The following is a 26,224-nucleotide window of genomic DNA, read 5'->3' as shown; positions in this document are numbered from 1 at the left end:
AGCTGGTCCCGTTTCAGCGGGTGGATTGCTGTGACGCCCTCTCCTGCGCGTCCCTCCATTTCCCTCGCTGAGTGTCTGCTCCCAGACCCAGGTCTGACATTCCTGCGTCTCCGGACCTCAGACCTTTCGCCTTTTCCTTCTTTCCTCTTTCTCGCTTCCCAGTTCTCCTCTTATCTGATCCCTTCGCTAGCTCCGCCTCTGCATCCTTCTTCCCCTCCAGCTCTTTCCAACTGCCCCTTCGGGTGGATCCCGAGCCCCCTCCTTGGCCGTCTCGCGCCAGGACGGCGTTCTGGGCTGCTGGGCTGCAGGGGCTAGTGCCCAGGCAGGGTTACCGCCAGGAGCCCTCCAGGGAGAGCTGGGACAGGGCTCGGGTGTCCCTCCGCCATGGATCCCCAGGGTCGGTGCTAGGCCCCAGCTTTTAAACAGTCCCTGGGAGAAGCCCTTCTGCGGGCCAGCCCCACAATGGGCCCCACCCTTCTGCCAGGGTCGGCCACGTGGCCTCCCCACCCTCTGACACTGGCCCTCTGGGCTGCAGCCCCTGCTCCGCCCTGCGAGCCCCCTGGGACAGAGCCGGGCAGAGCCCTGCCCACTGCGCAGGGACCGGTGCCCCTCGCCCAGCGCCTGCAGCGACTTGCCCAGCGCTGTGCCCCGGTGCGGCACAGGGAGTCCGTAGGGCAGCCCAGAGAAGTGAAGGTTGCAGCATGGGCCGTCCTGCTCAGCCAGCGCCCAGCCCCTGGGTGCAGGCTCTGTCTGTCTGCCCTCCTTCGGCAGAGCCCTGGCTCCTGCCAGCCCCCAGATCTTCCCCCTGCCCCCCAGTGCTTTGATCTCAGCTGGGGATGGTTCAGCCCCCCAGGGGAGGCAGGTCTCTCGGGGGCGTTGCGTGCTCGGTGCCAGCGTCCTGGCGAGTGGAGTCGCCAGTGTCTTCTCAAATGCCCCACTGACATGGGGAGCAAGGCCCAGATGGCCATGTCGCTTCCCCTACCCTGAGAGCAACCAGCCCTTCCCCACCCACTGGGGAGCCAGGCAGCATTGCGGGGAAACCGAGGCACGGACACAGGGCTGCCCGGGGAGGGTGCAAGTGGGGCACCTGGTGGCGGTCCGGGTCTTCGGCGGCATTTCGGCGGCGGGGGCCCTTCAGTGCTGCCGAAGACCCGGACCACCGCCAGGTGAGTACAAGCACCGCAGCTCCCCCGCTTTGCTCCAGGGCTCCTGAATCCCCTGGGCGGCCCTGCATGCACAGGCCTCATAAAAACATGACCAAATATTCCCACCTTGTCCCAATTCACCTCCCCGAGAGGGGTGGCAGGTTCGCTGGGAGAACTCTCCCATCTACTGAGCGCTACCTCCACCGGGCTCAGCTCGGGGCACTGCGGCGCTACGGGAGGGTGATTTTTCAGCCCCCTGAGCGACGTGGTAACACTGACTTCATTTCCTAGGGTAGAACAGGCCTCGGTCGCCCTGAGAGCAAACTGAATCCTCCTCCCTGTCCCCGGTAGCCATGTGGAGCACAGGGGGAAACTGAGGCACACCCTGGAGTCATACAAATCATTCGCCCTTTGTCGCAGCCTCCCTCCCAGCGAATGCAATGGCAAGCCCAGGTTTCTGCCCCCCTCCCCTGGGGCCCTGCAAGGCCGGCTGGCTCTCTGGCTGACCCCCTGCCATGTGCTCTCTGCCCTGCAGATCTGTGGAGCGAAGGGAGATCAGGACTGCCAACAAGCCCCCTGTGGAGGGGCCTCTTGCCAGGACGACTCCGGGCAGCGGCGCTGTGGGGGCCCAGGCTGCAAGGGGGTGCTCCCCGTCTCCACGCAGGCCCTGCGCACCGCCCAGGATGTCTCACGCCAGTTGGAAAGCGCGGCCGGGCAGCTGGGCACCATTGCCCTTAAGGTAGGGTGTGGGCAGGGGCTGGTCCCGTCTCCAGGGGAGGGGACGGTCTCCTCGGGCATCAGGCCTGTGATTTAAGCTGCAGGGGTCCCCGTGAGTGTGTCCCCACTAGCCTCACACGTCTGTGGGAACCCACACAGCCTTGTGCACACACAAATGTGCCAGTCCCATGCCTGTGCTGCCAGCTGGGCACCTCCTTGCTTGTTCCCCCCACACTGGGTGTGGCACACAGCTGGCACCAGCCTGGAGCAATCAGCTGTGAGTCTCTTCCAGGTGCAGGAGATCCAGGAGCTGGCCCGGGGCGCCAGGAGACGAGCCCAGGACACACTGGATGGGTCCCAGGCAGCCAGAGGCCACATGGAGGAGTCCACAGCCAGGCTGCGAGAATTCATCCAGAAGATCAAGGACTTCCTGGCAGGTATGGAGCCGGAGCTGAGCTGGGGTGGGCCGGGGGTTCCTAGGAATTCTGGCACCCCCGCAGCCTGGCGCGGTGGGCATCCCAGGCCCCGCCACGCCGGGCCGAGCCATGGGCAGGCATGGGGTGAGCCGGGGCCCAAGTTGGCAGCTGCTGCAGTCCCGTGGGTGCCCAGCCATGCCCCAGCCTGCCCCACTGGCATGCCTAGGACCTGCTGCCCACGCTGAGGGCTGTCCCTGTCTGCAGAGGAGGGAGCCGACCCGGAGAGCATCGAGCTGGTGGCCCGGCAGGTGCTGAACATCTCCCTGCCCAGCAGCCCCAGCAGGATCCGGTACCTGCTGCAGGAGATCCAGGCCAGTATCCGGCAGCTGGACGGGGTGGACGCTGTCCTGAACAGCACGGCCCACGGCCTGGCTGCGGCCAAGGAGCTGCTCACACGGGCAGAGCAGGCCAGGTGAGTTACCAGGGACGGGAGCAGGCCAGGGGCTCTGGCTGAGGGCGTGGGGGGAGTTTCTGGTCCCAGCCTCTCCCTGCAGGGGGCTGGCTCTGGAGAGAGCTTGCAGCAGGGGGCGCTATGGGGTCGGGACAGAGGGTGGCTCTGGGGGAGCTCCCGGCAGGGGGTGCTGTGGGGGCGGGACAGAGGGTGGCTCTGGGGGAGCTCCCAGCAGGGGGCGCTATGGGGGCGGGACAGAGGGTGGCTCTGGGGGAGCTCCCAGCAGGGGGCGCTGTGGGGACAGGGCAGGGCGCTGGCTGTGGGGGGGGGCTCCCAGCAGGGGGCGCTGTGGGGGCGGGGCAGGGCGCTGGCTGTGGGGAAGCTCCCAGCAGGTGCTGTGGGGCAGGGCAGGGCGCTGGCTGTGGGGAGCTCCAGCAGGGGCGCTGTGGGGCGGGCAGGGCACTGGCTGTGGGGAGGTCCCAGCAGGGGCGCTGTGGGGCAGGGCCGGGGTGGCTCTGGGGGAGCTCCCAGCAGGGGTGCTGTGGGGCGGGGCAGGGGTGGCTCTGGGGAGCTCCCGGCAGGGGTGCTGTGGGGCGGGACAGAAGGTGGCTCTGGGGGAGCTCCCGGCAGGGGGTGCTGTGGGGCGGGCAGGGGTGGCTCTGGGGAGCTCCCGGCAGGGGCGCTGTGGGGCGGGACAGAGGGTGGCTCTGGGGAGCTCCCAGCAGGGGCGCTGTGGGGACAGGGCAGGGCGCTGGCTGGGGAGCTCCCAGCAGGGGCGCTGTGGGGCGGGGCAGGGCACTGGCTGTGGGGAAGGTCCCAGCAGGGGCGCTGTGGGGCAGGGCCGGGGTGGCTCTGGGGAGCTCCCAGCAGGGGCGCTGTGGGGCAGGGCAGGAGGTGGCTCTGGGGAGCTCCCGGCAGGGGTGCTGTGGGGCGGGGCAGGGGTGGCTCTGGGGAGCTCCCGGCAGGGGTGCTGTGGGGCGGGACAGAGGGTGGCTCTGGGGAGCTCCCGGCAGGGGTGCTGTGGGGGTGGGACAGAGGGTGGCTCTGGGGAGCTCCGGCAGGGGCGCTGTGGGGGCAGGTTAGGGGTGGCTCTGGGGAGCTCCCAGCAGGGGGCACTATGGGGCGGGGCAGGGGTGGCTCTGGGAGCTCCCGGCAGGGGCGCTGTGGGGCGGGGCAGGGGTGGCTCTGGGGAGCTCCCTGCAGGGGCGCTGTGGGGGCGGGGCAGGGGGTGGCTCTGGGGGAGCTCCCGGCAGGGGACGCTGTGGGGGCAGGGCAGGGGGTGGCTCTGGGGGAGCTCCCGGCAGGGGGCGCTGTGGGGGCGGGGCAGGGGGTGGCTCTGGGGGAGCTCCCGGCAGGGGGCGCTGTGGGGGCAGGGTGGGGGAGCTGCCTGGGGGGAGGGGCCCTGAGGGTGACGCTGCCTGTGTCCCCGCAGGGACCGAGCGGTGGGCGTGAGGGGGGTGATCGCAGCCACGCAGGAGGTGCTGGCGGGGGCGACGGTCCAGGTTTCCATGGTGGGGCACGTGCTGAGGAGCACCAAGGAGGCGGTGCGGGGTGTGGAGAGCAGCGTGAAGGAGGTGAGGGGCTCTGCCATCCTGGGGACCCTCGTGGCCCCCCCAAGCCATTAGGGCACCCACCCATTCCCAATCCGTGGGGCTCCGGGTGTACACGACTGCTGCAGGGGTGCAGTGAAAGAGCCTCACCCGGTAATCTCCTCCGTCGCCTCCAGTGACTAACAACCCCCAGACCCAGTGCCCCCCGCGCCAGCCAGGATCGGGTCCGTTTGGGGGCGCCCATCTCTGCTCGGCGTCACTGGCAGAGAGCTGAGCTCTGGCCGTGGGGCTGGGGCCTGGAGTCGGTTCCCAAGAACGTCCCTTTGGAGCCCGGTTTGGGTAGGGAGGTGAGTTCTGGGGAGTTCTGCCTTAGCCAGTTGTTACCCTAACATTTTATGAGCCAGCCCCGCCCCGGCGTAACGACGTTCCCAACGGGCCTCGCCCCGGCATAACGACGTTCCCCACCGGCCCCGCCCCGGCGTAACGACGTTCCCAACGGGCCCGCCCCGGCGTAACGACGTTCCCCACTGGCCCCGCCCCGGCGTAACGACGTTCCCCACCGGCCCCGCCCCGGCGTAACGACGTTCCCAACGGGCCCGCCCCGGCGTAACGACGTTCCCAACGGGCCCGCCCCGGCGTAACGACGTTCCCCACCGGCCCCGCCCCGGCGTAACGACGTTCCCCCCGGCCCCGCCCCGGCCTAACGACGTTCCCCACCGGCCCCGCCCCGGCGTAACGACGTTCCCAACGGGCCTCGCCCCGGCGTAACGACGTTCCCAACGGGCCTCGCCCCGGAGTAACGATGTTCCCCACCGGCCTCGCCCCGGCGTAACGACGTTCCCAACGGGCCTCGCCCCGGCGTAACGACGTTCCCAACGGCCCGCCCGGCGTAACGACGCGTTCCCCAACGGGCCTCGCCCGGCGTAACGACGCGTTCCCAACCGCCCCGGAGTAACGACGTTCCCCACCGGCCTCGCCCCGGCGTAACGACGTTCCCAACCTGCCCCGCCCCGGCGTAACGACGTTCCCAACGGGCCCGCCCCGGCGTAACGACGTTCCCCACCGGCCCCGCCCCGGCGTAACGACGTTCCCAACGGGCCTCGCCCCGGCGTAACGACGTTCCCAACGGGCCCCGCCCCGGCGTAACGAAGATCCCCACCGGCCTCGCCCCGGCGTAACGACGTTCCCAACGGGCCTCGCCCCGGCATAACGACGTTCCCCACCGGCCTCGCCCCGGCGTAACGACGTTCCCAACGGGCCTCGCCCCGGCGTAACGACGTTCCCAACGGGCCTCGCCCCGGCGTAACGACGTTCCCAACGGGCCCCGCCCCGGCGTAACGACGTTCCCAACGGGCCTCGCCCCGGCGTAACGATGTTCCCCACTGGCCTCGCCCCGGCGTAACGACGTTCCCAACCGGCCCCGCCCCGGCTAATGACGTTCCCCACCGGCCTCGCCCCGGCGTAACGACGTTCCCAACCGGCCCTGCCCCAGGGTAACGACGTTCCCCACTGGCCCCGCCCCAGGGCCTTCGTTTACCCCTCCCAAAATGAATGATGTAGCCGAGGGACAGGCAAAGCGCCAGCCAGCCCAACACGGGGGAGGTGGAGCCGCCGGGACAAAGCGAGGGGGAAGGAGGGTTTCACCCACCGCTCTGGGCTGTGATTTCTTGCCAGACACACGCTGGGCTGGTCGTTAGCCAGCTCAAGCTCCGTGGGGGGTCCCCGTCCGACCAGCCCACTAGGCCCTGGGTTCAATGTCACTTAGCTGGCCTGTGCGGACGTGACGTCTCGCTCCGCAGCCAATGGCTGCTGCTCGCCTGCTCTTTTCATCTGCCTGCAGACAAAGGCCTGATCCTTCCCCGGGGCATCCCCACACCCTGAGCCCCCTTACTGGGGCTGGGGAACCCCTCCCTCCTCCGCTGGCTGGAGCCCCCCCTCCGGTCCCCCTCAGCTGCTCCTCCCTGGGGCCGGGCCGGGCCGGGCCGGGGGCTCAGCCGTGAGGCGGGGCCGGGGGGGCTCCCACGGGCAGCCTGTAGCGTCCACGCTGCGGGGGCGGGTGGGACCTGGGGCACCCTCGTCCCTCTGTCCCCGCAGGCCGAGCGCAGGCTCCGGGGGCTGCAGGAGAAGGAGGCGCAGGTGCTGCGGCCCCTGCAGGCGCTGGCGAAGCAGGTGGCTGCCCTGCAGGACAAGTCCAGGGCCAACCGGGGGCTGGCCAAGGAGGCCAAGGAGAAAGCGGAGCGAGCCGTGTCGGCCACGGGGGAGCTGGGCCAGGTGAGAGCCCCCGGCCCTGCCAGCTTCCAGCGTCTTCCCCCTGCCCTGGCCTCCCCAAACCCACACAGCGCCCGCCCCCTCCCCCCAGCCCCTGCCCCTCCCCCAACCCCTGCCCTCCCCGCATAGCGCCTCGCCTCCCCTCCCCAGCCCCTGCCCCTCCCCAACCCCTGCCCTCCCCGCATAGCGCCTCGCCCTCCCCAGCCCCTGCCCCTCCCCAACCCCTGCCCTCCCCGTCCCCGCACAGCGCCTCCCCTCCCAGCCCCTGCCCTGCCCCGCACAGCACCCTCCCCCAGCCCCTGTCCTCCCCTCCCGCACAGCGCCCTCCCCTCCCCAGTCCCTGACCTGGGCTCCTGGATGACAGCCCCTGCCCTCCCCAAACCCACACAGTGCCCGCCCCTCTCCCCAGCCCCTGCCCTCCCTCCCCCACACAACGTCCCCTTCCCCAGCCCCTGCTCTTCCTCCCACACAGCACCCTGCCCTCCCCGTCCCCCACACAGCGCCCTCCCCCTCCCCCCAACCTACGCCCACCAGTCTGCTCAGCACTGGGGGCAGTGGGCCTGGCGCTGGGTGTCAGCCTGTGCCTCTCTGCCCCAGGCGCTGGCAGCGGTGACACCGCGCTACGTGGCGCTGAGGAGCCAGGTGGGCGGGCTGGCCGGGGCCTCGGGCGCGGCGCTGCTCCGGGTGACGCGGCTCCTGCAGGATGCCCAGCAGCTCCTGGACAAGGCCAGCGGCAGCCAGAGGAAGCTGGAAGGTACCCGGGGCGGGCGCGCGGCTGGGGGTGGCAGGAGCCGTGCCCAGCCCCACTTGCCGGGGGCCCTGCCGCCCCCCATTCAGACGGGCACTTGGGAGGGGTATGGGCACGTGGTGCGGGGGGCTGCAGGCCGAGCTGGCTGTGGGCCCGGGGGGGGCATGGCGGGGGGGCTCACTGCGGTCTCCGCCTGTCTGCAGAGCTGGAGCGGCGCTTTGGGGCCGGCGAGGAGCTGCTGGAGGCCAAGGCCAGGCAGCTGCAGGCGCTGGAGAGACGCGTCTCCGGGCTGCTGGAGGAGATCCGGGAGAAGGCCAACGCCTACGCCACCTGCTAGTGCCCGGGTGCTGCCCGCTGCCCCGACTGCATGTCAGGAGCCCCGTGGTGCCCCCCCCCCGCTGGCCCCCTGTGACGATGCAGTTCTGGCAGGACCCAGCTGAGAGTGCCAATTCAGGACAAATCGCTCCAACAGGGCAGTCACAGCCCCAGGCTGGGGCTTTTCCACCTCTAAGGCACCAAACCAGCCAGACAAAAAGGACTCTGGTCTCACCCCACTGGCTAACCACAAGTCACACAAGCAATTCCCTCAGACACTCCAGTCTCCCAGTATCCCCACCAGTCCCACTCGTCCTGGGGATGAATGGTTATGAAAACCAACACCCCAATAAAAGAAAACGGTTCCCTCGATCCCAAAGGACCAAGCCCCAGACCCAGGTCAATATACACATCAGATCTTACCCACAAATCACGCTGGTGCCAATCCTTTAGAATCTAAAATCTAAAGGTTTATTTACAAAGGGGAAAAGGTAGAGCTGAGAGGTAGAATTGGCTAAATGGAATCAATTACATACAGTAATGGCAAAGTTCTTAGTTCAGGCTTGTAGCAGTAACAGAATAAACTGCAGGTTCAAATCAAGTCTCTGGAACATCCCCCGCTGGGATGGGTCAGTCAGTCCTTTGTGCAGAGCTTCAATTTGTAGCCAAGTCCCTCCAGAGGTCAGAAGCAGGATTGAAGACCAGCTGGAGATGAGGCATCAGCCTTATATAGGCTCTTCCAGGTGTAAGAACCTCTTTGTCCCCACTGTGGAAAATTACAGCAAAATGGAGCCTGGAGTCACATGGGCCAGTCCCTGCACTTTGCTGAGTCACAAGGCGTGTCTGCCTTCGCTCCATGGGTCAGTTGTGTCATCACGCAGGCCAGGCAGGGCTAACACTAACCTGTCTGGGGTGTCTCCCAGAAGCACAGCACAAGTTTGAAGTATAGACAGAACAGAGCCAATATTCATAACTTCAACTAAAAGTGACACATGCACCCAGACAGCACAATCCTAACCAGCCACCCCTAACCTGGTCTTAGACACCTTAGATGACCCCCTTTACCTAAGATTTGGTGCCACTACAGGACCTTGGTTGCAAACCATGTTCTATATGGTCCCAATTTATATCAATAACATCACACATCCCCAGGCCTGACTGCCCGTCTGGACCCCCACGGAGCCCCCCCCCCGCCCACCAGCCTGTCTGGACACCCGCGGAGCCGCCCCCCCGCCGCCCACCAGCCTGTCTGTCTGTCTGGACCCCTGCGGAGCCCCCCCGCCGGCCCAACTGCCCATCTGGACCCCCATGGTACCCCCCCGGGCCTGACTGCCCATCTGGACCCCTGCGGAGCCCACCCACCACCCACCAGCCTGACTGTCTGGACCCGCGGAGCCTCCCGACTGCCCTCCCTTCCAGGCCTGACTGCCCATCTGGACGCCCGCGAGCCCCCAGCCACCCCCAGGCCTGACTGCCCGTCTGGACCCCACGGAGCCCCCTGCCCCCGTTCCAGGCCCGACTGCCCATCTGGACCCCCACGGAGCCCCCTACCCCCTGTTCCAGGCCCGACTGCCCGTCTGGACCCCCACGCCTTCCCTCTGTGCTGCCCCCACGCCCCCTCTGCACTGCTGGGCTGGGCCTGTGACCTTGGGCACTGGCCACCCTTGGAAGGGCTCAGTGGGCCCTTGGCAGCAGTGGGGGGCTCCCCTGGGGGAGCTGTGGAGGGTGCCTGCCCCCTCCCCCCCGCAATTCCCCACAGGGACCCAGGGCAGAGAGACGCCCCCAGCAGGGCCCCCCCAAGGACACCCCTGAGCCCCCGGCGCCCCCCACAGGGACCCGGGGCAGAGAGACACCCCCAGCAGGGCCCCCAGGACACCTCCAATCCACAGGCCCCCCCCCAAGGACACCTCCACTCCACAGGGACCCGGGGCAGAGAGACACCTCCCAGCAGCCCCCCCCCAAGCACACCTCCAATCCACAGGGGCCCCCCACAGAGACCCAGGGCAGAGAGATGCCCCCAGCAGGGCCCCCCCCAGGACACCCCTGAGCCACAGGGGCCCCCCACAGGGACCCGGGGCAGATAGACACCCCCAGCAGGGCCCCCCCCCAGGACACCTCCAATCCACAGGCCCCCCCCCAAGGACACCTCCAATCCACAGGGACCTCCCACAGGGACCCGGGGCAGAGAGACACCCCAGCAGCCCCCAAGGACACCTCCAATCCACAGGGGCCCCCCACAGAGACCCAGGGCAGAGAGACACCCCAGCAGGGCCCCAAGGACACCTCCAATCCACAGGCCCCCAAGGACACCTCCAATCCACAGGACCTCCCACAGGGACCTGGGGCAGAGAGACGCCCCCGGCACGGCCCCCCCCCGGACCCCCCCTATCCAGAGGGGCCCCCCTGGGGCCACAGGCTCATGGTGTGATGAGGCCCCTGCCCCCCCCAGACATTAATGGGATTATTTCCTGCCCCTCCCATACCCCACAGCAGGTGGGGCTGGGGAATGCCCCCCAGGGAGGGCAGAGCCAAGTGCCCATGCTGCCATGGGGCTCAGAGCTGGCGTGCAGGCCCCTCCACTGGCAGGGATGCCCCAGCCCCCACACCCTTTGCCCGCCCGGGGGGGGGGGGGGGAGTCAGGAGTTCTGCTGGCAGCCTGCTCTGTGCCCTGTCGCTGCCCTCCCTGGCCACAGGCTGTGCCCGCTGCCAGCCAGCCGGGGGTTCTGGGCTCATGGGCAGGCAATGCCGTGGGGCCAGCACTGTACTAGGGAGCGAGTGGGAAGCCAGGGGCGGGCCCCACCTGGCAGGGGCCCCTCCTGGCTCCAGGCTCTGCCTGGCCAGCGCCTGTAGCACCCCTGGACACTGCAAATAAAGGCCTAAGCCCGTGGCCCTGGCTGCTCTGTGTTGCGTGCCTGCTTCTGCACTGGGCACGGCCCCAGCGCCCAAAGGGACCACGGCCCCATGCTGGCTCTGCCCCGGGGGCCCTGGGCGATGCTGGCTCTGCCCTGGGGGCCCTGGGCGATGCTGGTTCTGCCCCAGGCGATGCTGGCTCTGCCCCGGGGGCCCCGGGCGATGCTGGCTCTGCCCCGGGGGCCCTGGGCGATGCCGGCTCTGCCCCGGGGGCCCTGGGCGCTGCTGGTTCTGCCCGTGGCGATGCTGGCTCTGCCCCGGGGGCCCCGGGCGATGCCGGCTCTGCCCCGGGGGCCCTGGGCGATGCTGGCTCTGCCCCGGGGGCCCTGGGCGATGCTGGTTCTGCCCCAGGCGATGCTGGCTCTGCCCCGGGGGCCCCGGGCGATGCCGGCTCTGCTCCCTACGGAGCCGGGCAGGACTCTGGGGGAGCCTCCGCTCTCGGAGCAGACGGGCCCCAGGGCAAGAAGCTCCCACAGCTTCCACCTTCCTGGGGCTGAGCTCGGAGCATCCAGCATCCCCTGCCCCACCGTGTGCTTCCCCCAGCGAGTCGCCCGGGCGGGGTCCTGGGGCAGCCAGAGGGCCCTGCCCCCCCACTCCGCAGGCAGACGGGACTCTCAGGCAGCCGGGGAAACAGCAGGTTTATCAGACGACAGGATCACGGCGAAGGGCAGAGCTCGTTAGCACAGAAATCAGGGACTTTCAGCCAAGTCCATCTTGGGAGTCCTGGGCCAGGCGGCCTGGCTTCCCCCCCTTCCAGCCCCCCACGCAGACTGCCAGCCTCCAGCCACCCCACCTCCGCCACCCCATTGTTCCTCCTCCTTCTCTCTGTCTCGCTTCCTGGGCAAAAGGTGTTACCTGGTCGCACCCCCCCCCCCTCTCAGGTTACACAGCTGCAAACAGCTGGGCAGCCTCACTTGCCCTGAGGGCCTCAGCAAAAATCACACACCCAGTTCCCACCCTCCAAGTATGGTGCAGCACACAGGGAAACTGAGGCACACACCATATTGGTATAGGACAGTAACCAGATGAATAAAACCCCACTTCATCCCAGGCCCAATGCTGCCCCTGCCCCACCTGCAGGCGCTGGCGTGTGGGCCGCATCCCAAACCCAGCCAGGTCTGGGTGAGACCGTGGAGGCGCTTGGGACCGCGCTCTGTGAGGAGCCGAGGCCTGGGCAAGTGGGACTGGGCCGGGCAGCATGTCCAGGGAACGGCTGCTCCGCCCCGGTCCGTCAGCGCCCCCGGGAGCAGCGGCCAGCAGGGAGCTCGGGGCAGATGCAGTCAGAGAGCGGATCTGCCCCCTGGGCCGGCTCCCGCAGCCAGAGGCTTGTACCCCAAGGGGCTGGCCAAGCACTGGCTGCCCTTGTGAGCTGGACACGGGGCTCCCGGGGGCTCTGCCCTGGATTAGGTGGGGGTCGGGCTCAATGACTGAACGGTGCCTTTGGGGTGGAACCGGCTCTTGGAACACCCTGCCCCCACCCTGTCCAGGGGCAGCCAGAGCCCCCCGTTCAGGGAGTCCAGCTCTGGCCCCTCCAGCGTGGGAGCGTCAGATTCGCCCAAAGGAGGCAGCTGCCGGGGCAGCCTGGCTGGTGGCCGGGCCAGAGGCTGGCACGGGACTGGAGCCATCGCTGCTTGGTGAGCGCCGGCCAGGCAGGCCCCAGCCGCGGGGGCAGGAGCAGGCTCCAAACCCCAGGAGCTGGTCCAAGGGGAGCTCTGGGCTGGGCCCTTCTGCTTCCAGCCCGAGGGCTTGGCCCTGCTTGTGCCAGCGTGAGCGGGGTGGCAGGGGCGGCTCTACCTTTTTGGCCGCCCCCAGCAGTCATGCGCGGGAGGCGCCCCGGAGCCGCAGGAGCAGCGGACCTCCCGCGGGCATGACTGCAGAGGGTCCGCTGGTCGCGTGGCTCGGCTGGACCTCCCGCGGCTGCGGACCTCCAGCAGGTCCGCGGCTGACTGCCGCAGGCATGACCGCAGGTCCGCTGCCCAATCCCGTGCCGGGAAAGGGCCGCCCCACGCGCGTGCTTGCCGTGCTGGGGTCTGGAGCCGGCCCTGCGGGGTGGGCAGGGCTGGGCCTGGCATGGGGGTCAGGCTGCCTTGCCCAAGGACTGAGCTGCCCAAGCTGTGCCCACCAAGGGCACCCTGCGGAGTCCCCACATCCCTGCAGGCAGCGTGAGCTGCATCCCTGCTGGGTGCCACCATGCTCACCCCTTCCAGGGAGGGGTCCCAGGCTGGCCAGGGCCCCGCATCGGTGCTGAGCAGGGGCCCAGACCCAGCGTCCATTGCCCAAGCGTGGCCAGCGCCGCACTGCCTGCCTGGGCTGCTGCCAGCCTGAACCAGGAGCTCAGGGCGGTGCCATCCAGCACCATGGAGCGTTAACACTGACCCGCAAGGGCACCCCCGCCCCTGCGCCCCGCATGCTGCAGCCGGGCAGGAAGCCCCAACCCTCCGGCACGGGGTGGGGCAGCATCGAGCCGGCGGTGCCAGTGTGTAGTTAGCTGAACCGAGCCATCAGTTCACCGAACCCCCTGGTTCGGCACTGAGGCGCCTGCCTCTGGGGTGGGGGCTGGTTACACAGGGCCCCCTCGCTGGGCGCTGGGACAGGCTCACTGGCGAGGGTGGGGCCTGAGGAAGGGACGCAGCTTCCCAAACCCTCCAGCGGGTGGGGTGGGGGCGGGATTTGGCCCAGCTGCCCTTGACTGAAATCCGGCCTTGGCTGTCAGCGTCTGTCCTGCAGCCCCCGCCCCGGACCTGCATTCCAGCCCGGGCCTGCCAGCGCGGGGGAAAAGCCGGAGCCGCCTGGACAGGAGCTGAGCCCCAGGGCCTGCGCCCGCCGGCTCCCCCCGTCTGCGCCCGCCGGCTCCCCGGGGCCTGCGCCCGCCAGCTCCCCGGGGCCGTGCCTGCTGGCTCCTCACATCTGCGCCCGCCAGCTCCCCCCGTCTGCGCCCGCCAGCTCCCCGGGGCCGTGCCTGCTGGCTCCTCACATCTGCGCCCGCCAGCTCCCCCCGTCTGCGCCCAACAGCTCCCCGGGGCCGTGCCTGCTGGCTCCTCACATCTGCGCCCGCCAGCTCCCCCCGTCTGCGCCCAACAGCTCCCCAGGGCCTCGCCTGCCAGCTCCCCCTGTCTGTGCCCGGCAGCTCCCCCGGTCTGTGCCCAGCAGCTCCCAGGGCTGTGCCCGGCAGCTCCCCCCGTCTGCGCCCGCCAGCTCCCCCGGTCTGTGCCCAGCAGCTCCCCAGGGCCTCGCCTGCCAGCTCCCCCCGGCTGTGCCCAGCAGCTCCCCCCATCTGCGCCCGCCGGCTCCCCCCGTCTGCGCCCTTCAGCTCCCTGGGGCCGTGCCCGCCGGCTCCCCCCATCTGCACCCGCTGGCTCCCTCCATCTGCACCCGCTGGCTCCGCACATCTGTGCCCAGCAGCTCCCCCCGTCTGCGCCCAGCAGCTCCCCCGGGCCTGCGCCTGCCGGCTCCCCCCGTCTGCGCCCGCCAGCTCCCCCCGTCTGCGCCCGCCGGCTCCTCCCGTCTGCGCCCGCCGGCTCCCCCGGTCTATGCCCAGCAGCTCCCCAGGGCCTCACCTGCCAGCTCCCCCCGTCTGTGCCCAGCAGCTCCCCGGGGCCGTGCCCGCCGGCTCCTCACATCTGTGCCCGGCAGCTCCCCCGGTCTGTGCCCAGCAGCTCCCCAGGGCCTCGCCTGCCAGCTCCCCCCGTCTGTGCCCGGCAGCTCCCCCCGTCTGCGCCCGGCAGCTCCTCACATCTGTACCCATCAGCTCCCCCCGTCTGTGCCCGGCAGCTCCCCAGGGCCTCGCCTGCCAGCTCCCCCCGTCTGCGCCCGCCAGCTCCCCGGGGCCGTGCCCGCCGGCCAGGGGCGCTGGTGCAATGTGCGCTGGTGCAATGTGTACGGGGCTGAGCCAGGGAACCAAACTGCAAACCCTGGATATGATGGAAACCGCGTTACGCCAGGGGGGGCTGCAGCCCCCCCAGTTCCAGCACCTGGGCTACGGCTCCCAGGGCTGCGCCGCTTCGTGCCCGGGGTGGGGGGGGCCTTGGCACGTGCCGGGACAGGCCCTTTCCCAAGCCCCGGGGCTGGGAACGGGCCGGGGGTCCCGTTTTCCCTTTGGCCCGCTACGAGGCACCGCCCCCGGGAGCCCCCGGCCGGCTCCTCCCCTGGCCGCGGCCCCGGATCCCAGCGGCGAATCCGCCCCGCACTTTGCCTCCGGCCCCTCGCCAACTTCTCCAACTTCGGGCTCGGGCACAGCGGGACCGAGCCGAGCCGGACCGGGCGGGTGAGCGGGACGGGGCTGGGCGCGTCCCCGGGGGAGGGGGGATCCGGCTCGGCTCAGCTCGGCTCGGTTCAGCTCACCGGCCTCTCCCGCAGGGTGAAGAGGAGGCTGCGGCGAAGGACTAGCGGGACCCGGGGCTGCCCCGATGAGGCTGTGGGGCTGGCTGCTGGCGGGTGAGTCCGGCCCGCTGGGGGGTGGGGGGGCACCAGGAGCCAAGGGGCCTGGAGCGATGCCCCGCCCCAGATGCGCTGTGTCCGGGGGGGGTCCTGGGACCTCTGGGGCCGGGCAGCTCCTCCCATGGCCCCTGCCCCTCACTTGCCCTCCCCACTGCCCCCAGGTCCTATGGGACCCCGCCCCTGGGCAGCTGGCTCACGCCCTCCCTCCTGTGCACCCGCATGGGGGGCTGCGGTGGGGCTACCAGGTGGGGGTCGCGCTGGCTCATTCCCCACTGGCACCCCTGGGGCTCACGCTTCATCTTTGGCCCGTCCCCGGCAGTGGCCTGGCCCCATCTCCTGCAGGGAGCTGTGGGGCAGGGAGGGCCCTGGGCCTGTTCCCTGAGCCGGGACTCCTGGGTCCAGTCCCAGCTGTGCCTGGCGCTGGCCACCGCTCCCTTGTTACCTGTGCCCAGCGCCAGCTGCCAGCCACCCCTCACCCCCCAGTTTGGCCCCAGAGCCCTGCCGGGCTGCCTCTGTGCTGCCCCCTTGCCATGAGCGGGGGGCGGGGTGCATGGCTGCCCGTGCTGGGGGGCACACCCCAGGGCAGCTGGTTCTCATCTGTCTTTGAAGCTCAGTGGTAGGGGAGGGGGCTGGCTGGGGGCCCAGAACGCAGCCTGCCCGGGGGGGGGCAGGGTGAGCGACCCCCCAGCAGGAGGGCAGGGACTGTGCTGGGGCCTCCCCTGCACCCCTCCCCGTGCACAATAGCGTCGCAGGTCGGGGAGGAGGGAGCCCGGACTCCTGGGTTCCTGGCCCAGCCACCCCCTGTCCTGGTCCCTCTTCCTGGCTGGGTGGCCGGCGCCCTGGGACCCCGGGATGCAGAGTCAGGGCCCTGCTGTAGGCAGCAGCCCCCACCCCTCCCCTGGCTGCCTGCCCGGCTGGGCCCAGAGCCCTGGCGCGCGAGGGTGAGGGCCTGGCTATTTCTAGCTGGCAGCTGTTTCCGCCCCGGCCAGCGGAAGGGGCTCGGCCAGTCACATTACTGGCCCTGCTTGAGGGGCAGGGGCAGGTGGCCAAGGGGGGCTCAGAACAGCCTGGAGCCAGACCCTCGGCACTGTCCCCCCGTCTGTGTGACCACCAGCCCCTGGCTCTGGCCCTGCTCTGCGCCAGGGAGCCCCAGTTCCTGGGTGATGGCAGAACAAAGGTCCCGGTGCCCATCAGTGCCTGTACCCTGCAGTGCCAGGGCGCCCCCCTCCGCCCCGCGCACGCTCCTCCCGGGCACCAGGCGCCTCCGCCCGCGCCTCCTCCCGGGCGCCAGGGCGCCCCTCCGCCCGCGCGCTCCTCCCGGGCGCCAGAGCCGCCTCCGCCCGCGCGCTCCTCCCGGGCGCCAGAGCAGCCTCCGCCCGCGCGCTCCTCCCGGGCGCCAGGCGCCCCTCCGCCCCATGCGCTCCTCCCGGGCGCCAGAGCAGCCTCCGCCCGCGCGCTCCTCCCGGGCGCCAGGGCGCCCCTCCGCCCGCTCCTCCCGGGCGCCGGGCAGCCCCTCCGCCCGCGCCTCCTCCCGGGCGCCGGAGCAGCCCCTCCGCCCGCGCGCTCCCTCCCGGGCGCGGGCAGCCCCCTCCGCCGCGCGCTCCTCCCGGGCGCCAGGGCAGCCTCCGCCCCGCGCCTCCTCCCGGGCGCCAGGGCAGCCCCTCCGCCTCGCGCTCCTCCCGGGCGCCGGGCGCCCGCCTCCGCGCGCTCCTCCCGGGCGCCCCTCCGCCCGCGCGCCTCCTCCCGGGCGCGGGCGCCCCTCCGCCCGCGTTCCCCTCCCGGGCGGCCCCTCGGCCTCGCGCTCCTCCCGGGCGCCGGGCGCCCTCGGCCCGCGCTCCTCCCGGGCGCCGGGCGCCCTCCGCCCGCGCGCTCCTCCCGGGCGCCGGGCGGCCCCGTCCTGCCGCCCCGATCCCCAGGCAAAGGCAGCTGGGGCGCCCTGGGCTCCCCGGGAAGGCGAAGCAGACACCTCTCGGCTCCCCACTGTGGACGGGGCAGACCCCCTGTCTTCCATGGCTGGCAGGGAGGTGCCCCACTGCCCCAGGACAGGGCATGGACCCCCAGCTCCCTCGCCCAGGGTGGGGTGCAGACTCTGCTCCCCTCTCAGCTCTGACCTCTCTCCACAGTGCTGGGGGGGGGCCTGTGCCAGCACCCCGAGCCCCCACATGGCTGCTCCATGGGCAGCTGCTACCCGGTAACCGGGGACCTGCTTGTGGGCCGAGCGGAGCGGCTGGAAGCCTCCTCCACGTGTGGGCTGCAGGGACCCCAGCCCTACTGCATCGTCAGCCACCTGCAGGTGGGACGGGCGCGCTGGGGGCTGGAGTGCTGGGGTGGGGTCCTGGGGGGGCGCCCTGGACAGGGGGTGCTGGGGCAGTGGACTCGTGGGCAGGGGGTGCTGGGCAGCAGTGGGGCGGAGGGCACTGCAGGGCAGTGGACTCATGGAGCAGGGGTATGCTGGGGTGCGGGGAGCTGCAGGGCCGGGGTGCTGGGGCAGGGGCACTGGGCAGCGGTGGGGTGGGCGGGCGCTGCAGGGCAGTGGGCTCGTGGGCGGGGCGCTGGGCTGCGGGCGCCAGGCTGCGGGGCGCGGGGCGCGGGCTGCGGGCGCTGGGCTGCGGGGGCGCGGGCTGCGGGGGGCTCGTGGGCGGGGGGCGCGGGGCAGCGGTGGGGTGGGGGGTGCCGGGCAGCGGGGGGCGCCGGGCCGCGGGGCTCGCTAAGGCGGCTCTGTTGCAGGAGGAGAAGAAGTGCTTTGTGTGCGACTCGCGCCGGCCCTACGCCCCTGGCCAACCCCTCAGCCACCGCATGGAGAACGCCGTCCTCCTTCCTCCCCACCGCAGGAAGGCCTGGTGGCAGTCAGAGAACGGTGAGCCCCCAGCCCCGGCTCGGCTCCCTGCCCTGCCCCCCAGTGCCCAGCCCCCCTGGCTCAGCCCTGCCCCACCTCTGGCTCAGCCCCCCAGGTCTCCCAGTCAGCCCCCCTGCCCCAAGCCCTGTCCCCCAACCGCCCTGGCTCAGCCCCCCTGCCCCCAGCTTAGCCCCCAGCCCCCCTGGCTCAGCCCTCCTGCCCCCCAGCCCTGCCCCCAGGCCCTGCCCAGTCCCCCGATGTAGCCCCCAGCTCCCTTGCAGAGAGCCCCATTGCCTAGACTGCCTGGCCGTGTGTGGGGCCCAGGAGCCCTGGCCCACTCTGCCCCCCCGGGCCAAGCCATCCCCATCCAGCCCCAGGGTAGGTGGCTGCCTCGGGGGGCTGGGCCATGGGGGTCCCCCCGCCACAGAGACGGGCCAGGCTCTGACGCCGAACGGCCCCTGTGTTCCCCTAGCCAGGAGAGGGGCTGGCAGCCATGTGGGGCTGGGAGTCCCTGGGGCCCTCCCACGCGGGGAAGCGCTGACTCACCGGCCGGACCCACCCTGGCCTGGCCCTTTGCCCCGGGGCCCTGCCAGGCGGAGGCGGCCGAGTCCTTGGCAGTGACCGGGCTCGGAGGGGGCCTCGCCCCGGCCCCACAGCAGCACCAGCGCCCGGGACGATGCCCCAGGCCCCACTGCCGGCCCCACTGCCGGCCCCACGGAGCTCACAGCCCCGTCTCCGCAGGCGTGGAGCACGTCAGCATCCGCCTGGACCTGGAGGCCGAGTTCCACTTCACCCACCTCATCATGACCTTCAAGGTGGGTCCCTGCCTGGGGCGGGCGTGGGGAGCCCTGTGGGGCCAGGCCACCTCCCTGCGGGCACGGGGCCCCTCGCCCAGACCCGTCCTCCCCTGGGACATGGGGGACACGCCAGCCTCCCGGGAGCCCCCCGCCTGTCCCCACGCGCCACCCTGGGGCTCCTCCTCCCCGACACCCTGGGGCTCCTCCTCCCCCAATGCCCCACGCGCACCATCCTGGGGCCTCACTCCCCTCTCCCGACACCCTGGGGCTCCGCCCCTCCCCAACGCCCCTCGTGTGCCATGCTGGGGCTCCCTCCTCCCCGACATCCTGGGGCTCCTGCCCTCCCCCAACGCCCTCGCACGCCAGGCTGGGGCTCCTCGCCTCCTCCGACACCCTGGGGCTCACTCCCTCCCCAATGCCCCGTGCCATGCTGGGGCTCACTCCTCCCCGACACCCTGGGGGCTCACTCCCCCAATGCCCCACGCGCCATCCTGGGGTCTCACTCCCCTCCCCCGACGCCCCGCGTGTGACAGGCTGGGGGCTCACACCCCTCCCCCGACACCGTGGGGACTCACACCCCTCCCCCGACGCCCCCCCGTGACAGGCTGGGGTCTCACACCCCTCCCCCGACGCCCTGGGGGCTCCCTCGCCTCCCCCGATGCCCTGCCCGCGCCAGGCTGGGGGCTCCCTCGCCTCCCCCGACACCCTGGGGGCTCACTCCCCGCCCCCAAAGCCCCCCCGGGCCCTGCGGGGGGCGCACGCCCCGCCCCCGACACCCTGGGGGCTCACTCCCCTCCCCCGATGCCCTGGGGGCTCACTCCCCTCCCCCGACGCCCCGCTTGTGCCACCCATTTGCCCCCCCCCAGCATCCCACTCGGCCCTGCTGCGGTGCGCCCAGCCCCCCGTGTCTCTCCCCCAGACCTTCCGCCCGGCGGCCATGCTGGTCGAGCGCTCGGCGGATTTCGGCCGCACCTGGAAGGTTTATCGCTACTTCGCCTATGACTGCGCGTCGGCCTTCCCCGGCGCTGCCGCGGCGCCCCTGCGCAGGGTGGACGATGTCATCTGTGAGTCCCGCTACTCAGACATCGAGCCGTCCAGCGAGGGGGAGGTGAGTGGGGTCCTTGGGCTGGCCCTGGCCCGTGTCCAGGGGTTGGGCGAATGCCGGGCTCACCGCGGGCCTTTGAGATCCTGCGCCCGGCGCGGACGTTTCCCCGAGCGCGAGCAGCCGAGGCACCCGCGGTCAGTGCAGACCAAAGTGCTGCTGAGCTCTCGCATGGGAACGAGAAGAGGAGGGGCGGGAAATCAGTGAGCCGCCATCGGGGCTGGGAGATGGGGCTGGACTGTTCCCCCAGCTCTCCTCCGGGGTCCTCCGAGAGAGATGCTGGGGGAAAACCTGGCTCCTGCTGTCAGCTTCATCCCCTCCATGTCCTGGGATCCCAGCTCTGCCGTAACGTCACTGGGCCTTCACCGTCCCGGGCCCAGTCCCAAGGGCCGGCCCGACCCCAATCCCAGTCCCGGTCCCGAGGGCCGGCCCGACCCCAGTCCCGGTCCCGAGGGCCGGCCCGACCCCAGTCCCGGTCCCGAGGGCCGGCCCGACCCGACCCCCACCCCAGTCCCGAGGGCCGGCCCGACCCCAGTCCCGGTCCCGAGGGCCGGCCCGACCAGACAAAGGTTGAAGCCAGAGGACGTCACCTCCGCCGGCTCCAGCTGGATCCCAAACAGCAAGAGGAAGGGAGACCTCCCGCCCCCCCATACCGTGTGTCTGAGCAGAGGCTGCCAGGCCTGGGCACGGGGAGAGGCTGGCGGAAGCTGGGCTCGGAGCGCTTGGCGCCGGGCCGCTTGGGGCTGCGGGTGGCTGCTCGGCCGCCTGGGCCTGTTTCCCACTGGCCCGGGAAGCCAGGAGCCGAGCCAGGAGCTGCATTTTCTCCTTGCTGGTCCGGTCTCCCCGTCCCCTCCTGGGCGCTCGTCGGGCCGGGCCGGGCCAGCTCAGCCCCAGCCTCGTCCCTTCTCCCCCGGGGAGGCTGGCAGCAGCCGAGAGACGCTCAAACATGGGAGCCTCCCAGCTAACGGGCAAGGGGCCGGGCTGGGCCGGGCCTGCTCCCCCGGGCTGCGTCTGGCCCGGGGCCCGAGCCAAGCCGGGCAGCACCTCGGGCCCCGGGGCCCAGTGAAATGAGCACGACAGGCCTGCCCCCCACCCCCGCCGGGGCCCCTGGACTGTCCCGCAGCCGGCCCTGGGACTGAGGGGCCTTTCCCCGTATTTCAGGTCATCTACAGAGTCCTGGACCCAGCCATCCCCATCCGAGACCCCTACAGCCCGGCCATCCAGGGTGAGTCCAGCTCACGCCGCGGCTCTGCGCCAGCGGGACCACGCGGGGAGATCCCGGCCCAGGTCTCAGCAGCACAGGCGGGGGGGATCCAGCCCTGAGCACAGGCACAGCCTGGGGGGGGCGGGGGGCCTGGAGAGGCACGAGGGGGCCTGAGGTGGGGTGGGGATCCTGGCGGTGCGGGTGGTCTGGGGGCAGGGGTTCCTGGGTGGGTCCTGGGGAATCAGGGTGAGGGGCCTGGGGCAGCGTGGGGTTCCTGGGGGCAGGGGGTTCCTGGGCGGGTCCTGGGGAATCAGGGTGAGGGGCCCTGGGGCAGCGCGGGGTTCCTGGGGGCAGGGGTTCCTGGGCGGGTCCTGGGAATCAGGGTGAGGGGCTCTGGGGCAGCGCGGGGTTCCTGGGGGCAGGGGTTCCTGGGCGGTCCTGGGGAATCAGGGTGAGGGCCTGGGGCAGCACGGGGTTCCTGGGGCAGGGGTCCTGGGGAATCAGGTGAGGGGCTCTGGGGCAGCGCGGGGTTCCTGGGGGCAGGGGTTCCTGGGCGGGACCTGGGGAATCAGGGTGAGGGGCTCTGGGGCAGCGGGGTTCCTGGGGGCAGGGGGGTTCCTGGGTGGGTCCTGGGGAATCAGGGTGAGGGGCTCTGGGGCAGCGCGGGGTTCCTGGGGGGCAGGGGGTTCCTGGGCGGTCCTGGGGAATCAGGTGAGGGGCTCTGGGGCAGCGGGGTTCCTGGGGGCAGGGGTTCCTGGCGGGTCCTGGGAATCTGGGTGAGGGGCTCTGGGGCAGCGCGGGGGTTCCTGGGGGGGGCAGGGGGGTTCCTGGGCGGGTCCTGGGGACTCAGGGTGAGGGGCTCTGGGGCAGCGCGGGGGTTCCTGGGGGGGGCAGGGGGGTTCCTGGGGGGGTCCTGGGAATCAGGGTGAGGGGCCCTGGGGCAGCGCTGGGGTTCCTGGGGCAGGGGTTCCTGGGGGTCCTGGGAATCAGGGTGAGGGGCCCTGGGGCAGCGCGGGGTTCCTGGGGGCAGGGGTTCCTGGGCGGGTCCTGGGAATCAGGTGAGGGGCGCTGGGGCAGCGCGGGGGTTCCTGGGGGCAGGGGTTCCTGGGGGGTCCTGGGGAATCAGGGTGAGGGGCTCTGGGGCACCGCGGGGTTCCTGGGGGCAGGGGTTCCTGGGCGGGTCCTGGGGAATCAGGGTGAGGGCTCTGGGGCAGCGCGGGGTTCCTGGGGGCAGGGGTTCCTGGGTGGGTCCTGGGAATCAGGGTGAGGGGCTCTGGGGCAGCGGGGTTCCTGGGGGCAGGGGTTCCTGGGGGTCCTGGGGAATCAGGGTGAGGGGCTCTGGGGCAGCGCGGGGTTCCTGGGGGCAGGGGTTCCTGGGCGGGTCCTGGGAATCAGGGTGAGGGGCTCTGGGGCAGCGGGGTTCCTGGGGGCAGGGGTTCCTGGGTGGGTCCTGGGAATCAGGGTGAGGGCTCTGGGGCAGCGCGGGGTTCCTGGGGGCAGGGGTCCCTGGGTGGGTCCTGGGGAATCAGGGTGAGGGGCCCTGGGGCAACGGGTTCCTGGGGGCAGGGGTTCCTGGGGTCCTGGGGAATCAGGGTGAGGGGCTCTGGGGCAGCGCGGGGTTCCTGGGGGCAGGGGTTCCTGGGGGGTCCTGGGAATCAGGGTGAGGGCCCTGGGGCAGCGCGGGGTTCCTGGGGGCAGGGGTTCCTGGGTGGGTCCTGGGAATCAGGTGAGGGCCCTGGGGCAGCGCGGGGTTCCTGGGGGCAGGGGTTCCTGGGTGGGTCCTGGGAATCAGGGTGAGGGGCCCTGGGGCAGCGCAGGGGTTCCTGGGGGCAGGGGTTCCTGGGGGGTCCTGGGGAATCAGGGTGAGGGGCCCTGGGGCAGCCTTGGGGTTCCTGGGGGCAGGGGTTCCTGGGTGGGTCCTGGGGAATCAGGGTGAGGGGCCCTGGGGCAGCGGGGGTTCCTGGGGGCAGGGGTTCCTGGGTGGGTCCTGGGAATCAGGGTGAGGGGCCCTGGGGCAGCGCAGGGGTTCCTGGGGGCAGGGGTTCCTGGGGGTCCTGGGGAATCAGGGTGAGGGGCCCTGGGGCAGCGCGGGGTTCCTGGGGGCAGGGGTTCCTGGGTGGGTCCTGGGAATCAGGGTGAGGGGCCCTGGGGCAGCGCGGGTTCCTGGGGGCAGGGGTTCCTGGTGGGTCCTGGGGAATCAGGGTGAGGGGCCCTGGGCAGGGGTTCCTGGGTGGGTCCTGGGAATCAGGGTGAGGGGCTCTGGGGCAGCGGGGGTTCCTGGGGGCAGGGGTTCCTGGGTGGGTCCTGGGAATCAGGGTGAGGGGCTCTGGGGCAGCGGGGGTTCCTGGGGGCAGGGGTTCTATGGGTGGGTCCTGGGAATCAGGGTGAGGGCTCTGGGGCAGCGCGGGGTTCCTGGGGGCAGGGGTTCTATGGGTGGGTCCTGGGGAATCAGGGTGAGGGGCTCTGGGGCAGCCCGGGGGTTCCTGGGGGGGGGCAGGGGGGTTCCTGGGCGGGTCCTGGGGAATCAGGGTGAGGGGCTCGGGGGCAGCGCGGGGTTCCTGGGGGCAGGGGTTCCTGGGGGTCCTGGGAATCAGGGTGAGGGGCCCTGGGGCAGCGCGGGGGTTCCTGGGGGGGGGCAGGGGGGTTCCTGGGCGGGTCCTGGGGACTCAGGGTGAGGGGCTCTGGGGCCGCGCGGGGGTTCCTGGGGACGGGCAGGTGGATCCAGGGCCTGCCTGCTCCGCCTGGGGGCTGCTGGGGAGCTGCTGGTCTCCTGGGGCCCGGGGCTCCCACATGGCTCCCGAGGAGAGATGGGCTGGGTCCCCGGCATTGCCCTGGAGGCGTTGCACTGGCTGCGTCTGCCCCAGATCTGACTCACCAGCCTGCGGTGAACCTGACCCGGGCTGCACGCTGGGCGGCTGCTGGACTCGCGCGGAGATCCAGGAGAAGTATTACTCGCCCTCTGAGCTGGTGCTGCGCGGGAGCTGACGCTCTGCTGCGAGCGCGCGCCCGCCCCGGCGCCCAGGCCAACGTGGAGGGCATGGTAGGGGCGCTCCCACGCCCACGCTGGAGGGCTGGGCTCAGCGCCGCCCCGCGGGCTGACGGGCGTGGGCTGGCTTGGCCCGGGGTGGCTGTGGGTCTCGGCGGCCCCCTTTGCACTGGCGCGGCTTGGCCCCGTTTGCAGCAGAGTCTGAGAACTGGAGGCCACGCTCCCCTGGGAGTCTGGCTGGGGCAGCAGGGACAGCGCTGCGTGCCCTGGGCCTTGGCATGTCTCTCACGCCCCACCCCCTCGGCAGGTGCATGGCAGGTGCGCCTGCAAACACAACACGCAGGGCCTGAACTGCGAGAAGTGCGACAGCTTCTACAACGACCTGCCCTGGCGCCCGGCCGGGGCAGCACCAACGCCTGCCGGAGTGAGTGCCAGGCGGGGCGGCCGGGCAGACAGCATGGTTGGGTAGCTGGGCTGGGGGTTGGGCCAGGCGGCGTGGCTGGGCGGTGTGACCGGGCGGCGTGGCCAGGGGCTGGGCGGTGTGACCAGGCGGCGTGGCTGGGGGCCGGGTGCTGTGGCTGGGCGGTGTGACCGGGCGGCGTGGCCGGGGGCTGGGCGGTGTGACCAGGCGGCGTGGCTGGGGGCCGGGTGCTGTGGCTGGGTGGTGTGACCAGGCAGCGTGGCGGGGGAGTGGGTGCCGTGGCTGGGCGGTGTGACTGGGTGCCGTGGCCAGGGGCCGGGGGGCATGGCTGGAGGCCAGGCTGGGAGGGGCTGGACAGTGTGACTGGGGGCTGGGTGGCACAGTTGGGTGGCATGGCTGATGCTGGGCAGTGTGGCCGGGCGGCGTGGCTGGGGGCCGGGCGGCGTGGCCGGGCGGCGTAGCCAGGGGCTGGGTGGCGTGGCTGGGCGGTGTGACCGGGTGGCGTGGCCGGGGGCCGGGCGGCGTGGCCGGGGGCTGGGTTACCGCATGGCACCGGTGTCTCGCAGGGTGTAACTGTAACCAGCACTCGCGCCGGTGCCACCCGACATGGCCGTGCCTGGCCACGGGCAACGCCAGCGGGCGTCTGTGACGACTGTCAGCACAACACGATGGGCCGCAGCTGCCAGTTCTGCAAACCCTTCTACTACAGGGACCCTGGCAGGGACCTGCGGGACCCCGGGGCCTGCCGAGGTGAGGGGCCCGGGGCCGTGGGTGGAGAACTGAGGCCTGTCTCGGGTGGGGGGGCGGGGGGCCTTTCCCTTGGGAGGCATGGCCTGCGGGGCTGGGCCACATCTGACTCTGCCCGTTTGGGGCTCCGCAGCCTGTGACTGTGACCCAGCCGGCGCCCTGGACGGCGGGATCTGTGACGCCCACGACAGCCCGGCGCTGGGGCTCCTTGCCGGGCAGTGCCGCTGCAAGGCGCACACCTGGGGCCCGCGCTGCGACAAGTGCCAGCCAGGATTCTTCGGGCTCAGCGGCGACAACCCCCAGGGCTGCCAGGGTGGGTACCTCGGGCCACTTGGCATGCTGCCATTCCCGCCTCGGCCAGCTGGGGGGGCTGTGGGGGCTGGGCGGGGGGTGTCTGTTGGGGAGCTCCCGGCTGGGGGTGCTGTGGGGGGGGGGCAGGGGGTGGCTCTGGGAGCTCTCAGCAGGGGCGCTGTGGGGGCGGGGCAGGGCGCTGGCTGTGGGGAGCTCCCAGCAGGGGGTGCTGTGGGGACAGGGCACTGGCTGGGGCAGCTCCCAGCAGGGGGCGCTGTGGGGCGGGGCAGGGCGCTGGCTGTGGGGAGCTCCCAGCAGGGGGTGCTGTGGGGACAGGGCACTGGCTGTGGGGAGCTCCCAGCAGGGGCTGTGGGACGGGGCAGGCGCTGGCTGTGGGGAGCTCCCAGCAGTGCGCTGGGGCGGGGCACTGGCTGTGGGGAGCTCCCAGCAGGCGCTGTGGGGCGGGGCAGGGCACTGGCTGTGGGAGCTCCCAGCAGGCGTGGGGGCAGGGCAGGGCGCTGGCTGTGGGGGAGCCCCCAGCAGGGGGCGCTGTGGGGGCAGGGCAGGGCGCTGGCTGTGGGGGAGCTCCCAGCAGGGGCGCTGGGCAGGAGCTCCCAGCAGGGTGCTGGGGGCAGGGGCGCTGTGGGGAGCTCGGCAGGCGCTGGGGGCAGGGGTGCTGGGCGGAGCTCCGGCAGGGGTGCTGGGGGGCTGGGCGGAGCTCCCGGCAGGCGCTGGGGGCAGGGGTGCTGGGCGGGAGCTCCCGGCAGGGGTGCTGGGGCGGGAGCTCCTGGCAGGGGGCGCTGGCGGGGGACAGGGGCGCTGGGGGGGAGCTCCCGGCTGGGGGGGGCCGGGGGTGCTGGGCGGGGAGCTCCCAGCAGGGGGT

At 71.9% G+C, this 26,224-nt stretch overlaps 2 protein-coding genes across 2 annotated transcripts in view; both read left to right on the top strand.

Annotated features, from left to right (window-relative positions):
* LOC120394854 (laminin subunit beta-2-like) overlaps window positions 1-7,649 on the top strand; it is a 57,422-nt gene extending 49,773 nt beyond the window's left edge. The window contains 8 exon segments of the mRNA XM_039519018.1: window positions 1,681-1,884; window positions 2,155-2,299; window positions 2,543-2,750; window positions 4,162-4,303; window positions 4,462-4,626; window positions 6,374-6,550; window positions 7,145-7,301; window positions 7,499-7,649. Coding sequence (XP_039374952.1) covers window positions 1,681-1,884; window positions 2,155-2,299; window positions 2,543-2,750; window positions 4,162-4,303; window positions 4,462-4,626; window positions 6,374-6,550; window positions 7,145-7,301; window positions 7,499-7,632 — 1,332 coding nt within the window. The 3' untranslated portion in view covers window positions 7,633-7,649.
* A 7,209-nt stretch (window positions 7,650-14,858) lies between these two features.
* The window catches only part of LOC120394853 (laminin subunit beta-2-like), a 33,337-nt gene continuing 21,971 nt past the window's right edge, over window positions 14,859-26,224 (top strand). Inside the window, 12 exon segments of the mRNA XM_039519017.1 lie at window positions 14,859-14,954; window positions 17,081-17,250; window positions 17,685-17,814; window positions 18,535-18,608; window positions 19,510-19,698; window positions 20,854-20,994; window positions 23,775-23,936; window positions 24,190-24,280; window positions 24,283-24,306; window positions 24,870-24,942; window positions 24,944-25,053; window positions 25,184-25,363. Coding sequence (XP_039374951.1) covers window positions 14,927-14,954; window positions 17,081-17,250; window positions 17,685-17,814; window positions 18,535-18,608; window positions 19,510-19,698; window positions 20,854-20,994; window positions 23,775-23,936; window positions 24,190-24,280; window positions 24,283-24,306; window positions 24,870-24,942; window positions 24,944-25,053; window positions 25,184-25,363 — 1,372 coding nt within the window. The 5' untranslated portion in view covers window positions 14,859-14,926.

This window comes from Mauremys reevesii, unplaced genomic scaffold, assembly GCF_016161935.1.
Source record: "Mauremys reevesii isolate NIE-2019 unplaced genomic scaffold, ASM1616193v1 Contig80, whole genome shotgun sequence".
NCBI classification, from domain to species: Eukaryota; Metazoa; Chordata; order Testudines; family Geoemydidae; genus Mauremys; species Mauremys reevesii.
This window is presented reverse-complemented; position numbering and strand designations above follow the sequence as displayed.